The following is a 15,723-nucleotide window of genomic DNA, read 5'->3' on the forward strand; positions in this document are numbered from 1 at the left end:
GAATAATTTTTCCAGGTAATACAGCCTATATATTTCTTGAAGTTCTGCCTTTTTCAGATCTCTTGTTCTAGCCAATCCCCCAGCTGTCAGTAAATACCTCATTTGTCACTCTGATTGTTTCTGCAGAATGAAACTCCAGGGACTGCACACATTCCTAAAAAAGCATGGTTTCTTTTCAAGCTGTGATATTTCAGGTTGAACTAACATATAAATCTCATTCAGATACGGCTTTGAAAGGTCCTGGTCAGATGGCGATTCCAGTAAAGTGTAAAACGACTCAGAACATTGCTTCGTCTGTGTGAATAGCAGTAGAACTGTGTTTGTTTCCTTACAATAAACAGTTTGCTGAAAGAAGAAGGAAAAAAAAAAACTTGCCAAAGCCTCACTTCACTATCAAATGCCATGAGGCCACGGTGTATTCTGGGTAATGGAATGCAAACTAGCATTAGTAATTTGCGGTGGGTTCCAAAGGTCTGAGGCCTTTTAACAAGGCTAGTCTTCTGACATTCTTTATTTAAATAACAATAAAATGGAAGAAACAAGGGAAACTAGGTAAAAACACACAGCTTTAAAGTGTTACCTCTTTAAAGATCCTAGGATTTCTCTTAAGGGCAGTTTTACTAAACCAGTGAGCTAAAATAAGTTAAAGCGGCACTATCACCCCCACAGACTTTGTTGGATTTTCACTGAAATTCCAACATAGTCAAAATATCTACTGAGACAAAGTAAGGACTACTTTGTCTTAGTATTTTTCTTGCACTGGGCAGACCTACCATCTTCAAGAAGTGTTAATAATATATCCCTAACCCTATATATACACTTACCTGAATAGCACCACTAAGATGTTCTTGGGAGTAGCGCTGTAAAAACACTGTGTGGCTTTTAAATGAACACTCCAAACATTATAACCACTAGAGGGTAGTAGTTATGGTGCCTGGAGTGCCCTAATCGAATTCTAAAAATTCAGGCTGAAATAGTCAAGCTGTGACAATAGCCAAGTTGGAGAATGTTTCCAAAATGGCTATTTTCGCTTAAGTCTTTAATTTTTATAATATTAATATGATCATCTAGTGTGACTAAATCCCTTTGTTATAGATCTATATCTTGATTTTAAAGGACCACTAACAGTACCCAGACCTTTTTATCGCAACAAAGTGGCCTGGATGCAGTAGTCCTTTAGTTTTCACCCTGCAATAAAACCATTGCAGTTTTGTAGATGATAAACACAAGTTAAACAAGCAATTTGTTTTTGTAGAGGAAAGTGTGCAGGTAAAGTTAATTCAGCAGGGTTGTTTGTATAAAAGTAGTATTCTGATAGTACATAACTCTGACAGCTGTTATGTACTGCATATAAACCTTTTGCCTGTTTTTTCACTTCTTGGTAAAGGCTATTTTAGTAGATATTCCTTAAAGGTAGTCTCGCCAGTAATTTACATTATCATATTTTTGTTTGAACATTGCCTACGGTAATGTCATGTCACCGCATCAAAGGTAGAAGCGGAAGGTATATCCCCACCCCCCCCGAGCTGATCTAAAACTTAAGTCCCAGCATTCTCAAAACTGGTTAAGCGCTGTGTGGGATGCAGTTCTTCAGCTGAGCTGACTAATCTTTTGGCCATGCTTGGTTTTCGTAATTCTCAATGTTTTTGACATCTATGTTTTGCAATAACCTTGCTCTTGTTGTGGCTTAGTCTAATGTTTATCTAATCATTTGTTGTGACCAACAATTTCAGGGTGATGTCCAATGTGCTAAAGGCTTTGCAATTTTTTACATTTATTTTTTAAACTTGGGAATTTACCATTTCCTATTTCTACCGAATTTTCCCAATTTTACACCCACACTGCAACCCACCACTCCTCCTTCTTTCAGTGTTTGGCCAGCCATAACACTGACAAATCTGTCACATACATAATGCCAGGGGTGGCTGACTTTAGCTCCAGCCCTGTGTGGAACTCTGAAAATGTCAAGGTGTTGTTGCCTGTGAATTAAGTGTGTGGTTTATTTATTTTGTACAGTGATTTTTCACAGCCTTATTGGAAATGAATGAAACTGTATACACCGGTATTTCCCAAGGTACTCGCCATGCATGAATGAAGCACGCACAACCTGTACCTGTTTTGAACAGAGTATTTCCTCCTCCTGCTTTTTGAAAGTAAGGAGCCAGTCTTGTAGCTGCAAAAATATGGGCAGTTATAAATAAAGGTGTATGTTTTTTTTTTTTTGTTTTTTTTGCAGTAAGAGGGGATGGGGGGCTGCAATCGGCTGGCATAACTTGCAGAATTTAGCAGCATGTTTAGCTTCCACTTCACAGTAAATGGAATGCTGAAGGCAATAGAAATTACCAGAAATTGCTTTGTTCATAGTTGAATTCACTGTTCAAAGGAACACTCAAAGCACCATAACCACTACGGCACACAATACTGGTTATGGTGCCAGGCAGGGCCGGTGCTTGGATTTTTAGGTACATAGGCGAAGATGCATTTTTCCGCCCCCCCAAAAAAAACATCTTCACCTATGTGCCTCTTAACCATTAGTGGTTACACTCCCCTTCCTGGTGTGCCTTCTACCTCTATTGTTGCATTGCCTAGCGGAGCAGATCCCCTAAAGGAGCTTCAGTTTTCTGTACCCGGCCGAACTGACAGGGAGTGCTCTCTCTGTGAGCACCTCCTGTCAGTCTGGCCAGGTACAGGAAACAGAAGCTCCTGTACTGCGCTCTGCTCCGCTACACTCTGTACACACTGACAGTCACACACTCAATGACAAACACACAGACGTCACTGACAGACACAGACTCATTGACACTCATTGACAGACACACGGATAGTCACACACATACTCAATGACAAACATACTCTCACTGACTTGACAGACACACACTCATACACTGACAAACACACTCATCATACACTGACAGACACACTCCTAAACTCACATGCACACACACAGACGCACTCACTCACACACGCTGTCACTCATAGACGCACGCTGTCACTCACAGACGCACACTCTGTCACTCACAGACGCACACGCTGTCACTCACAGACGCACACGCTGTCACTCACAGACGCACACGCTGTCACTCACAGACGCACACGCTGTCACTCACAGACGCACACGCTGTCACTCACAGACGCACACGCTGTCACTCACAGACGCACACGCTGTCACTCACAGACGCACACGCTGTCACTCACAGACGCACACGCTGTCACTCACAGACGCACACGCTGTCACTCACATACACACACTCACAGACACACACACTGTCACTCACAGACACACTCACAGACACACACACTGTCACTCACAGACACACTCACAGACACACACACTGTCACTCACAGACACACACACAGACACTCACAGACACACACACTGTCACTCACAGACACACACACACACAGACACTCACAGACACACACACTGTCACTCACAGACACACACACTGTCACTCACAGACACACACACTGTCACTCACAGACACACACACTGTCACTCACAGACACACACACAGACACTCACAGACACACACACTGTCAATCACAGACACACACACAGACACTCACAGACACACATCACATACATTCACTAATTATTTTAATAAATATACATTTCCCACCCAGCCTCCTTACCTGGAGAGCTGGTGTGGATGATGCATCCTTCCCTGGGGTCCTGCTGAGCGGCGTGCGGCTGTGCTGTGCGGAGATCAGACGCGGCGAGGGAGCTCTAATCTCACCGCTCTGCTCCCTTGCACGCTGTCTGCTGATACCGCGGGAGCCGGAATATGACGTCATATTCCGGCTCCCGCGGTATCAGCAGACAGCGCGCGAGGGAGCAGAGCGGTGAGATTAGAGCTCCCTCGCCGCGTCTGATCTCCGCACAGCACAGCCGCGCCGGGGGCCGAGATGGTGGATGGCAGGAGGGAGAGCTTCCCTCCTGCCGGTCACTGAAATTTTGCGCCCCCAGAGCCCGTGCGCCCTAAGGCGGCCGCCTGTGCCGCCTTATGGACGCGCCGGCCCTGGTGCCAGGAGTGCCCTGGTGCTCCCCAATTATGAGTAGTCAAACTGTTTTTATATAGAACGGTTTGACGTCTTATATGGGGTTCACCAGGCACCGCTTCCCGCCTCAACTACAGCTGTTAGAGTCAGAAGCTATCTGCCTGACCAACGCACAGGAATGTAGGGAATAGTTCATTGGTTGAGCGTGATCAGCTGACACTGCAGGGCAGGGCCGGACTGGGAGAAAAATTCGGCCCGGGCATTTTTTTATCCCAGCGGCCACTATGACAAGCACGCCCCCTCTCAAAGTGAGCATGTTGGTTCAATGCTCTTCCAGGGCAGACCATGCGCAGAGCTCTGCTGAAGAGCTCTAGCATGAGAAAAAAAAACCTGTATTTGTTCTGCACAGTGCAAGCAAAGTTAATAACATGCTTGCACTGTGTTTCCTTGCAACTTGTCTCTGGTGTCTCTATAACTGGATACCAGGAGACAAAAATGCCAGGAAAGAGTGTGCATGTGTTTGGAGTCTGCTTGTGGTATTGCGTGTGTGTAGAGTGAGCTGATTGTGGTGTGGTATTGTGTAATAAGGTTAGTTTTAGACATGTTGTGCCTGTGGTGTAAAGTGATGCATATGTGGCTAGGGGCTGTAGAGAATGTATGTAAAGGGGATGTAGCATGTGTGCAAACAGGCTATAGAGTGTGTGTATAGGTGATGTAGTGTTTGTAGAAAGTGTGTGTTTAGGGGTGTAGTATGTGTTTGCTTACAAGGAATCTAGTGTGTGTGTGTGTGTGTGTGTGTGTGTGTATAGGGGATTCAGAGTGTATATGTTAAGAGTGTAGTGTGTGTGTGTGTATGTGTATAGGAGTCTAGTGTGTGTTTGAAGGACCCAGAATGTGTAGGAGATCTAGTGAGTGTGTGTTTATAACGGATTCAGAGTGTAAATAGGGATCTAGTGTTTATATGTGTGTAGATGATCCAGAGTTGGGTAAGGGATCTAGTGTGTGTCTGGAATGTAATGTGTTTAGGGGTGCAGTATGTGTGAGGGGTGCTGTGTGTGTGTGTGTGTGTGTGTGTGTGTGTGTATGTATATATATATATATGTGTGTGTGTGTTTGGAACTATTGTGTATGTGTGTGGTGCCGTGTGTTGGGGGGTTCTGTGTGTATGTGAGGGGTGCAGTATGTGTGAGGGGTGCTGTGTGTGAGGGTGCGGTATGTGAGGGTGCGGTAAGTGGTATGTAAGGGTGCGGTAAGTGGTGTGTGTGAGAATGCTGTGTGTGACAGTGCTGTTTGTAATGTGTGTGAGAGTGCTGTGTATGATAGTGCTGTGTATGATGAGTGTGAGAGTGCTGAGTGTGATAGTGCTGTGTGTGATGGGTTAGAAAGTGCTGTGTGTGATGGGTTAGAAAGTGCTGTGTGTGATGGGTTAGAGAGTGCTGTGTATGATGTGTGTGAGAGTGATGGGTGTGAGTGCTGTGTGTGATGGGTTAGAGAGTGCTGTGTGTGAGAGTGCTGTGTGTGTGATAGTTGTGAGAGTGCTGTGTGTGATGTGAGAGTGCTGTGTGTGATGGGTGTGAGTGCTGTGTGTGATGGGTGTGAGAGTGCTGAATGTGCGAGTGCTGAGTGTGATGTGTGTAAGACTGCTGAGTGTGATGTGTGTAAGACTGCTGAGTGTGATGTGTGTAAGACTGCTGAGTGTGATGTGTGTAAGACTGCTGAGTGTGATGTGTGTAAGACTGCTGAGTGTGATGTGTGTAAGACTGCTGAGTGTGATGTGTGTAAGACTGCTGAGTGTGATGTGTGTAAGACTGCTGAGTGTGATGTGGGTGAGACTGCTGAGTGTGATGTGGGTGAGACTGCTGAGTGTGATGGGTGGGTGAGACTGCTGAGTGTGATGGGTGTGTGAGCGCTGAGTGTGATGGGTGTGTGAGCGCTGAGTGTGATGGGTGTGTGAGCGCTGAGTGTGATGGGTGTGTGAGCGCTGAGTGTGATGGGTGTGTGAGCGCTGAGTGTGATGGGTGTGTGAGCGCTGAGTGTGATGGGTGTGTGAGCGCTGAGTGTGATGGGTGTGTGAGCGCTGAGTGTGATGGGTGTGTGAGCGCTGAGTGTGATGGGTGTGTGAGCGCTGAGTGTGATGGGTGTGTGAGCGCTGAGTGTGATGGGTGTGTGAGCGCTGAGTGTGATGGGTGTGTGAGCGCTGAGTGTGATGGGTGTGTGAGCGCTGAGTGTGATGGGTGTGTGAGCGCTGAGTGTGATGGGTGTGTGAGCGCTGAGTGTGATGGGTGTGTGAGCGCTGAGTGTGATGGGTGTGTGAGCGCTGAGTGTGATGGGTGTGTGAGCGCTGAGTGTGATGGGTGTGTGAGCGCTGAGTGTGATGGGTGTGTGAGCGCTGAGTGTGATGGGTGTGTGAGCGCTGAGTGTGATGGGTGTGTGAGCGCTGAGTGTGATGGGTGTGTGAGCGCTGAGTGTGATGGGTGTGTGAGCGCTGAGTGTGATGGGTGTGTGAGCGCTGAGTGTGATGGGTGTGTGAGCGCTGAGTGTGATGGGTGTGTGAGCGCTGAGTGTGATGGGTGTGTGAGCGCTGAGTGTGATGGGTGTGTGAGCGCTGAGTGTGATGGGTGTGTGAGCGCTGAGTGTGATGGGTGTGTGAGCGCTGAGTGTGATGGGTGTGTGAGCGCTGAGTGTGATGGGTGTGTGAGCGCTGAGTGTGATGGGTGTGTGAGCGCTGAGTGTGATGGGTGTGTGAGCGCTGTGTGTGATGGGTGTGTGTGCGCTGTGTGTGATGGGTGTGAGTGCGCTGTGTGTGATGGGTGTGAGTGCGCGGTGTGTGATGGGTGTGAGTGCGCTGTGTGAGATGGGTGTGTGAGTGCGCTGTGTGAGATGGGTGTGTGAGTGCGCTGTGTGAGATGGGTGTGTGAGTGCGCTGTGTGAGATGGGTGTGTGAGTGCGCTGTGTGAGATGGGTGTGTGAGTGCTGAGTGTGAGATGGGTGTGTGAGTGCTGAGTGTGAGATGGGTGTGTGAGTGCTGAGTGTGAGATGGCTCCCCACTGGCCCGTCATGGAATACAGCGGGGCCGGCGCTCGGATAGTGCCGGCCCTGCATAAACCGGCAGGGGAAGTCCTGGGACCTTCCCCTGCCGGCCTCGGCCCCACGACCATCGCGGCCCACCGTGCATTTGCCCGGTGTGCCCGATGGCCAGTCCGGGACTGCTGCAGGGCCTAGCTCAGGAGAGCCAACACAAGCTCCTTGGTAGGAACATTTGGCTCTGAAGGCTGTTCAGGTGTGAAGCGGATCCCAGGTCAAGAAGTCAAACTACTCTAAAACGTTCTGACCGCATGCAGTCAGTGTACTCCTGGCATCATAACCACTACAGAGTACTACAGTGATTATGGTGTTTGCAGTGTTTAACAAAACTGAGTCTGTGTTAAATAATTATGGCAGAGTTTAATTATAGTGTAGGCTGTATACAGAAAACAAGTACATAGCTTTGTTCACCAAAGTATGAAACCTCTGGATTTCACAGGTAATTCAGAGTGAATTTTAAACCACAATACCAACTTGATAGAATTCTCCAAGTTCTCTCTTTCATTTTGGCTCAAAGTTGAAATTTATGGAACCTGTCTGTTCTCTGCACTCCTAGTCCTCTGTTGGATGCTGCATGTAAAAAAAAAATGACGGTTGCAGGCAGCAATGGTTAGTGTGGAGCTAACTCAGATGTTGGTGGGCTAATGCAAACTTATTTGCAAACCTCCTATTTGCAGCAGCCATCTTGGAGGAAGATGGAGCACATTTGAGGTAAGTATGTTTCTCTATTTATAAATGTACCTGTAATTTCACCAGCGTAGTGTATTAAATCTTTGTACCTAACTGAGGGGATCATGTTTGTCCCTTGCTGTGATGAATCACATTCTTCTCCATCACATGACTATAGGCTGGAATGAATCTGCCCCAACAAAAATATGAGCAAATATTTGACTTGAATTGAGCATAGGTTAAATCTATGCAGAGTTTGTGTGGAAGAGTAATACAAATGGTGTTCCAGTGTCAATATTCAGTTTTATATAAAATATATATTATCAAGTTTTTTTTTTTTTTTTTTGGTTAGCATAATCCATATAAAGGTACACCGGCCTACTATGTGATATGCAGTCATGTTGAATTCTTTTACCTGTCCATTATAGGGAGAAGAAACGAAAGCAATGACTCTTGTTCTCCACCGGGAAGCTGGATCCTTGGGATTTAATATTATTGGTGGCCGGTCGTGTGTGGTATGTTAATTGTTAAAATGTGTTTTTCCTTTTCCGTATGAGAATGAATGTCTGAAATTTTGTTAGTGGGGACATGTTCGTCTCAACGGGAGGCTGTATTCCTAATGTCTGAGGAAGGGGTGTAAGGAGCAAAGGGACAAATACGTTTGTGTATGTTTACGCATCGAGAACATAGGTAGTCATTCACAAAGTAGTGTGTTTTGGTGAGTTATCTGTTAGAATGCAATATATAAACTCTTTTTTTTTTTTTTATATATATATGTATACCATAACCACAATATTTATATGTAATCATTTAATATAGAATTGGAGTGTCCAGTTTTGGCCCACCTACTTTTGTTAGCCTTTGACACTGACGGAGGATTATTGGAATTGTTGTCCAACATTTGGCATTTAGCTTCTATAGTTAGTGAATTTAGTGTTTAATTAGATTTCGTTTTATTATACTTTCTTTAGTAAACATTAATATGATGTGATATTTGGTTGTCACCGTGGTTCTCAAATCATGCTATACTGTTTTTATTTTATTTGACATAATTTTCATGAATGGAGTGGGCAGGTGGGAATTAGGATAATGAAGGGGCATCCAATCGCACAATTTGAATCTGTGATTATGTACCTGGCTGTAAAAAGGGTTTGTAATCCTACAAATCATGCGCGGCTCATGGCATTCTGCCCAGCAGGGAGGCCTAGCAGTGCTGCTCATATGTAATGCACTGGGTTCACCTAGTATGTGATTTTGAAACTTTCACCCAAGCTGTTCGCTACTCTATTAACACCAGAAGCAGAATATCACAGGTAAACAAATGAGCTTGACAGACAGGAGCTCACAGTTGTGACTGCTCTGTGGCACTTTTTAAGCTTCAAAGTGGTCTTCTGGTCACCTTAGTAAACCATTTTTTGTGAGCAGTTGCTTACTGCCGGAAGAATATGCTGTGACTGTTTCAACCATTGGGGATGGACTAATGAGAACACAGAGGGTGCAGAGTATAATTTGGTTAAGAACAAAACACATTTTGTAGGCTAGATAAGCTCCAAAAATACATGCCTTTAAAACCAATTTGAAAGTCAACTAACTTCACTCCACACATTGTTTTTCTTCATAGGCACTGGAGTGTTAAGCAATAAACTATAAATACCATCTCCTTCCTTAACATACTGGAGCCTGTATGTCTCAAAAGTACAGGGCTGCATTCTAGCCAAGAATGCAGTGGAACAAAAGGGATTTGGGTATACCTGAAGACATATTTTCAACCTGTAATGTCCTGTATAGCTCAGGCTAGGAACAAGTCTAACAGACATATTGCAAGATTATTATATTGCATATAATTTCTTAGTCTACCACAATATTTCTCCGAAGTCCAGCCTCTAGTCCACACCCTGTGCCAAAGTGGATGTGTTGTCTCCCTTCCTGCTCTTCACTGCTCCCTAACGTGTGCAGTTTAGTGATGCCATGCTGGAATGACGTTCTATTCCAGCATCACTACAGAGGGTGCGCGGGAGCAGTGAGGAGCAGGCATCCTCTCCTCCCGGCCTGGTCAATTTTAGCAGAGAAGGCACCTGCAATGTGGGGAGAGCAGGTGCCTACTCTGCCTTAACATGTCAAACTCGCGGCTCACCGGGCTGGGAAGATATTATTTGTGGGCCGCATGTTTGACATGCTTGCCCTACAGTCTCACTGCTTAATTCTTTGCAATTTCGGAGTTAAATCCCTTTGCTTATGCAACCTAGTCACACCTCCCTGCATGTGACTTACACAGCCTTCCTGAACACCCTGTAAAGTGTCATCTAATGTTTATCCTTCCTTTAATGCTGTAAGTTCTGTTTAATTTAGATTTTCTTATCTTCTGCTTTGTTAATAGCTTGCTAGACCTTACCGGAGCCTTCTGTATCTAATTAAAGTTCCATTTACAGAGCAGGAGATACAGAGCAGGTAGGTTACATCTGATTGAAAGTGAAACCATTTTGTTTTCATGCAGGCTGTGTCAGTCAAAGCCAGGGGAGGTGTGGCTAGGGCTACATAAACAGAAACAACATTGATTTAAATCCTAAATGGCAGTAAATTGAGCATTGAAACATCAGAAACATGGTCTATACACCACATCTGTTTCATTAAGTTAAAGTTGTTGTGGTAAGTATAGTGTCTCTCAGACAAAGTAGTCCCTACTTTGTCGATGTATATCTCTTGACTGGGTTGGAATTTCAGTATAATTCCAGCACAGTCAATTTGAGTATTTCATAAAGATTTTCTTTATGAAATACTATTTTTTTCACGGTGGGTGACCGTTTGAACTCCTCATTAAAATGTAAGATAAATAGAGCCCAATGGTTTGGATGTGTAGAGAAGAACTTCTTCCAGGGTCTTGCCTAGTCGCTAAGACTAAAGCAGACTAATTTTTATTTATTTTTTTCTATATTTTTTTTTTTCTTCCCATGTAGACTAGCGTAGACATACATTCTGCAGCTGTGACAACAAAAAGGAAACAAGACAAGCCTAAAATAAGGGATAGATTTGCTGGTATTCTTGCCAACAAATTCCACTTGGAAAGCGAGAAATGAATCCCATTTAAATGCATTTTTCTGCTCTTCTAAATAAGTTTATTTTTATGACCCCTGCTGCCTGAAAGTAATGTAGATCTAGTGTAGTTTCAGTAGCCAGATATATCCCTCTACATCACAGATTTAATAGAACAGTCCTGATTTTAATTCCCTGTCACACTAATATGTGCAACACGAGTGTGTCATTTAATGTGCGTATGCTTATGAAACTTAACTTGTCTCTGTAGCAACTTAGAGGAGCCAGCATGACACGCACACTAGGCTGACATGTGCCCTTTTTGAAAAGGCTTTGAAAAATAGCAAGAGAATCTTGGGAGTTGTCGTTCAGTGACATCTTGGGGGGGGGTAGAAATTGAGATGCCTCTGCCATAGAACAGCTAAGCCCAAAAGTGTATGATACAGTAAGATAGTGTGGGTAATTTTTTTTTTTTTTTTTTTTTTTTATTATAATATGATTCTAGAGAAAGGAAACTCTGAAAACATACATTTTGTATCCTATAATATGAAATTAGGAACTTTGTTACAAGTTAAGTAACTAAAACAACGTTGCGATGTCTACTTTGTCATTCACCAGGTTTATAGGATCATTCTGTAGCTGAGGCTGGCAAAGCATCTTGGGAGTTCTACTTTTGGCCACCTCTGACATATTTTAATTTTATTTATTTATTTTTTTTTAATTCAGAAGGCACTATGCCAGTTAAGCAGATTTAACTTTTACTATGATGCTTAGCAGCAATTCTGGTCATTTTTCCACTGTGTCCACTGTTCCTGTGTGGAGGTTAAAAGAGGTTTTTCTGTCCACAAGCATTTTTTTTGAGTTCTTTGCATGCCAAAAAGTTCTGTATGAATTTGCTGTTCTTACGACCTTGTATGCACCGCTGCCAAGTACAGATATCTTGCAAGAACATGGTTCTTGCCTTCTTTAAAAGAAAGAGACCTCTACTGACACTAAATGCATACTTGCTAGCTGCCCTGATGCAGTTGATACCGTCTCACTGTCCTGAATTTAGGAAATAAATTGTCGCATGGACGACAAAAAAAAAAAAAGCCAGGAGTGCATCTTTGCTGCAGCTCCAATCCTCCTCCCATGACGTTATCGATGCTGATAACTTTTATTCAATCTGATTGACATACATGGTGCAGCAATTGCCATTTGAAACCAGTGCAGTGCTTCTCATGGAGGAGCACTTCCTTTTTAAATTATATCTCAAAACTAGTGAAGTAGGAAACACTGGCTGCTTGACAGGTAGGAGGTGTTACTAAGGTAATTTATAAAAGTGGATATTTCTCGTGATATATGCACTTTTTATTAAAACGTGCTTTAGGAGGATGGCGTGTTTCTTTAAGGCTGTTGCCAGTGTGGTGTCAGACCTGATTAGCCTGGTAGGCAGGGTATGTGTGCATGCTTAGACATACTAGAGGGTTAAGTGCAGACTGTCAACTTAAAAGGAATGCTTCAAGCATCGTAACCACTAAAGCATGCTATAGTGGTTATGGAACTTGGAGTGTTCCTTTAAAGGGAGACTCCAGATGTCTAAACCACTTTAGCTTGCTGAAGTGCTTTGTGTGAAGTGTCTATCTTAATTTTATTATTATTATTATTATTATCATGAAGACTTTAATAGGAATTAGCGCAGTTATAAATTAACCTTGGCTGTCAATCAGATAACCAGTCCTGTTACTTTGAGGTTGTTCAGTTCGGTGGAACTAAACAACCAAACAAGATCTGCAGCTTGCATTTGCGGAATTTTACAAATCCCTATATAACCTGGAGGAGGTAGGGAAGAGTAGAGCGGAAATGGATATATTTCTGAGTAACCTTAGATTACCAAAAATTAACTATAGGAAGTTGGAAATGCTGAATGCCCCATTTTCACTATCAGAAATAACCGAAGCAATAGATAAGTTAAAATTGAACAAGGCCCCAGGCCCAGACGGCTTTTCAACAATGTTTTATAAAACCTTTTCTAGACTCATTTCCCCTATCCTTTTAGAGATGTTTACGAAGGTGTCCGCGGATACCCCCTTCCCTAATGAGATGTTATTGGCTTCAATTATTCCCATACCCAAAGTAGGGAAAGACCCAACACGTATTACTAACTATAGACCTATATCTCTTATTAATTTGGATATAAAGTTATTCTCTCAAATTTTGTCCAATCGATTTAAAGAGGTAATTGGAGAACTGATTGATGTTGATCAGTCTGGATTTGTGCGAGGGAGAGGTACTACAGATAATACACGTAGGATATTTAATTTAATACATAGAATAAATGAGCATAAATGGGGATCTGTCATTATGGCCCTCGATGCTGAGAAGGCCTTTGACAGAGTCAATTGGAGATTCCTGGACTCTGTCATGGGCCAATTTGGCTTAGAGGGTCAGTTTAGACAAAAAACTATGTTGTTATATAGGAGCTCTACAGCTAAAATAATTAATTCTTTTGTTGAGTCTGACCATTTTGAGGTCAAAAATGGTACTAGACAGGGCTGCCCTTTGGCTCCCCTGTTATATATTCTTACAACCCATTCTTGAACCCTTGGCCACCTTGATCAGACAGGATAATAATGTAAGGGGGGTTAAGTCTCTTAATGGGGAAACCATGGTTTCCCTTTTTGCAGATGATGTCCTCCTTACCTTGACGGATCCGATGGTCTCAATTCCATCGGTATTGGATGTTATATCCATCTATAGTAGTTTCTCAAACTATAAGGTCAATATGAAAAAAACTCTAATTTTAGCCTCTTTTTTATCTGAGGCTCAGAAAGATCTTCTGACTGCACATTTCCAAATTTTATGGGCAAAAGACACTATTGGTTATTTGGGGATTAAAATATCTTTTGATTTAGAGAGGACGATACAAACAAATTACGATAAATTACTAAGAGATTTGCAACAATTGGTAGACAAATGGAGGAAGATTGAGTCCTCATGGATAGGAAGATTAAATATGATTAAGGCATTCCTGATACCTAAACTCGTTTATTATTTTAGGGCAATTCCTTATAGACTGGGGAAAGGTATCCTTAACCGTTTTCAAATCATGATTTCCAAATGTATTTGGGCATATAAACCACCTAGGATAGCTTTTGACACTCTTCAAAGGAGCTATCAGAAGGGAGGAATAGCATTTCCAGGTGTAGATAAAATCCATGAAGCATGTATGGCGACTCATCTTTTACAGTGGCTAGACACGGAACAGGGATATAAATCATGGCTTGCTTTAGAACAGGAGGATAGCCCTAGATATAAACTGTTCGTTCTCTTTTGGATGGGTATATTGAATTTGGGTGATCTGGATACAAAGTATCTTTCGAATCGTATATTGATAGATATGATCAACACCTCCAAAATCCTAAATAAAAAATTGAAGCTAGAAGATAAATTATTAAAATGTTGGAAAACATGCTCTGGTATACTTTGGGAACACTAGGGAAATGTCCCAAGCACGCACATCTTTAGGAACACTTGCACTGTACGGAGTGCTCTCAAGGCATTTCAAATTTAGCATTTTTTTGCTATTTTGATCATAAGATTCTTGACAGTTCACCTTTCTGTGAATAACCCTTTCATTCTTGCCTTTAGCAAGTGGAAAACGTGGTCTGTAAGATTCAGGTGCAGTTTTTAATTTCCTGAGATCTTCTGATGCAGGATGTGTTCTGCAGAGGGTGTGTGAGGGTGTGATTATTGATGGGTGTAATACCAAACACTTTTAATGTTCACCTGCCATGCTTGTTATTAAGTAACCCATAATGTGTTAATGATTTTCAAGCCAATAAACTCATTCAAACTGTCTGTTTATCTGGTAGAAACACTCTGATGTACTGGGAATCATGATGCCCAGAAAGACATAGTCGCTTTGTTCTGCCCTGTTACATTTGGGGAGATATATACTTTTTTATTTTATTTTATTTTTTATATTGACAATTCAAGTAAACTGAAACACTGCATCACACAGCTGGTAGCTTTCACATAAACCACGAAAATTGTTATATTCCTAGCAGTTGCTTAACTACAGCTCCCATGATTACTTTCCAGCCATGATTTGACAAAGCATAATGGCCATTGTAAATATTTGGCAGCCAGTCGATTTGTCTTTGATCAAATTGCTCTAAAAAGTTGTTTTAAATTAACTAATTTTTTGACAAAGAAATATATTTATGTCTTATTTATAGGTACTAGTTAATCACCCTAACCACTATGGATTATTGGAGTGGTTATGGTGCAAGTACACTATCAGGGTTATTCACTAAAATGAGATTTGTCAGGAGTCCAAAGTGAATTTGAACTCTAAGGTCAAAGTAGCTGAACTAGAAGCATAGCTGACTTGGAGAAATGTTTACCCAGTTCAGTAATTTTGATCGTAAAATTTAAATTCACCTTGAATTTCCGCAGTTGTGGTTTTAGTAAAACTTCACACGTGCAGTTTGACACAATCTGGAGGATTCTCCAGCCTTCAATGTAAAAGTGCTGACATTTCATGTATATGTAAGCAGGATACGACTGTGTGAATTTCTGTTTAAGGAACACTCTAAAGTTACAAAATAAATATTTATTTTTAACATTAGAGCGTCCCTCTTTGCTTTAAACTACCCCCCTCCCTTCCCCTGTTGTAAGGTTAAACAAACAAACAAAAAAACAAAAAAAAACTTAGCTTTCATTGTGCTGCCTTTTTGGCATCATCAGTTATGATCGTTTTTGCTCTGTCCATTACTTCTCTCTTAAATATTCGGTACCAACAGCACATGCGCGGCAATTGAATTCAGTGCTTCCATATGAGAAGCATGAACAGAATTTTGAATCCTCATTCTACCATATGATGATGACAAAGTTGTTTTATGACAAAGCATATTAGTCAATGTCAGTCTGACCGACATTAAAGGCATGTTTTATGGC

The 15,723-nt window shown here is 42.5% G+C and overlaps 1 protein-coding gene across 2 annotated transcripts in view; it reads left to right on the forward strand.

Annotated features, from left to right (window-relative positions):
• Positions 1–15,723, forward strand: part of PDZRN3 (PDZ domain containing ring finger 3) — a 247,371-nt gene that overhangs the window by 8,421 nt on the left and 223,227 nt on the right. The window contains exon 2 of one of the 2 annotated variants that reach the window (XM_063426757.1): positions 8,181–8,267. The exons of the other annotated variant lie outside the window; for it this stretch is intronic. Coding sequence (XP_063282827.1) covers positions 8,181–8,267 — 87 coding nt within the window. The remainder of the gene's footprint in view (positions 1–8,180; positions 8,268–15,723) is intronic. 2 annotated transcript variants of the gene reach the window in all.

This window comes from Pelobates fuscus, chromosome 7, assembly GCF_036172605.1.
Source record: "Pelobates fuscus isolate aPelFus1 chromosome 7, aPelFus1.pri, whole genome shotgun sequence".
NCBI classification, from domain to species: Eukaryota; Metazoa; Chordata; class Amphibia; order Anura; family Pelobatidae; genus Pelobates; species Pelobates fuscus.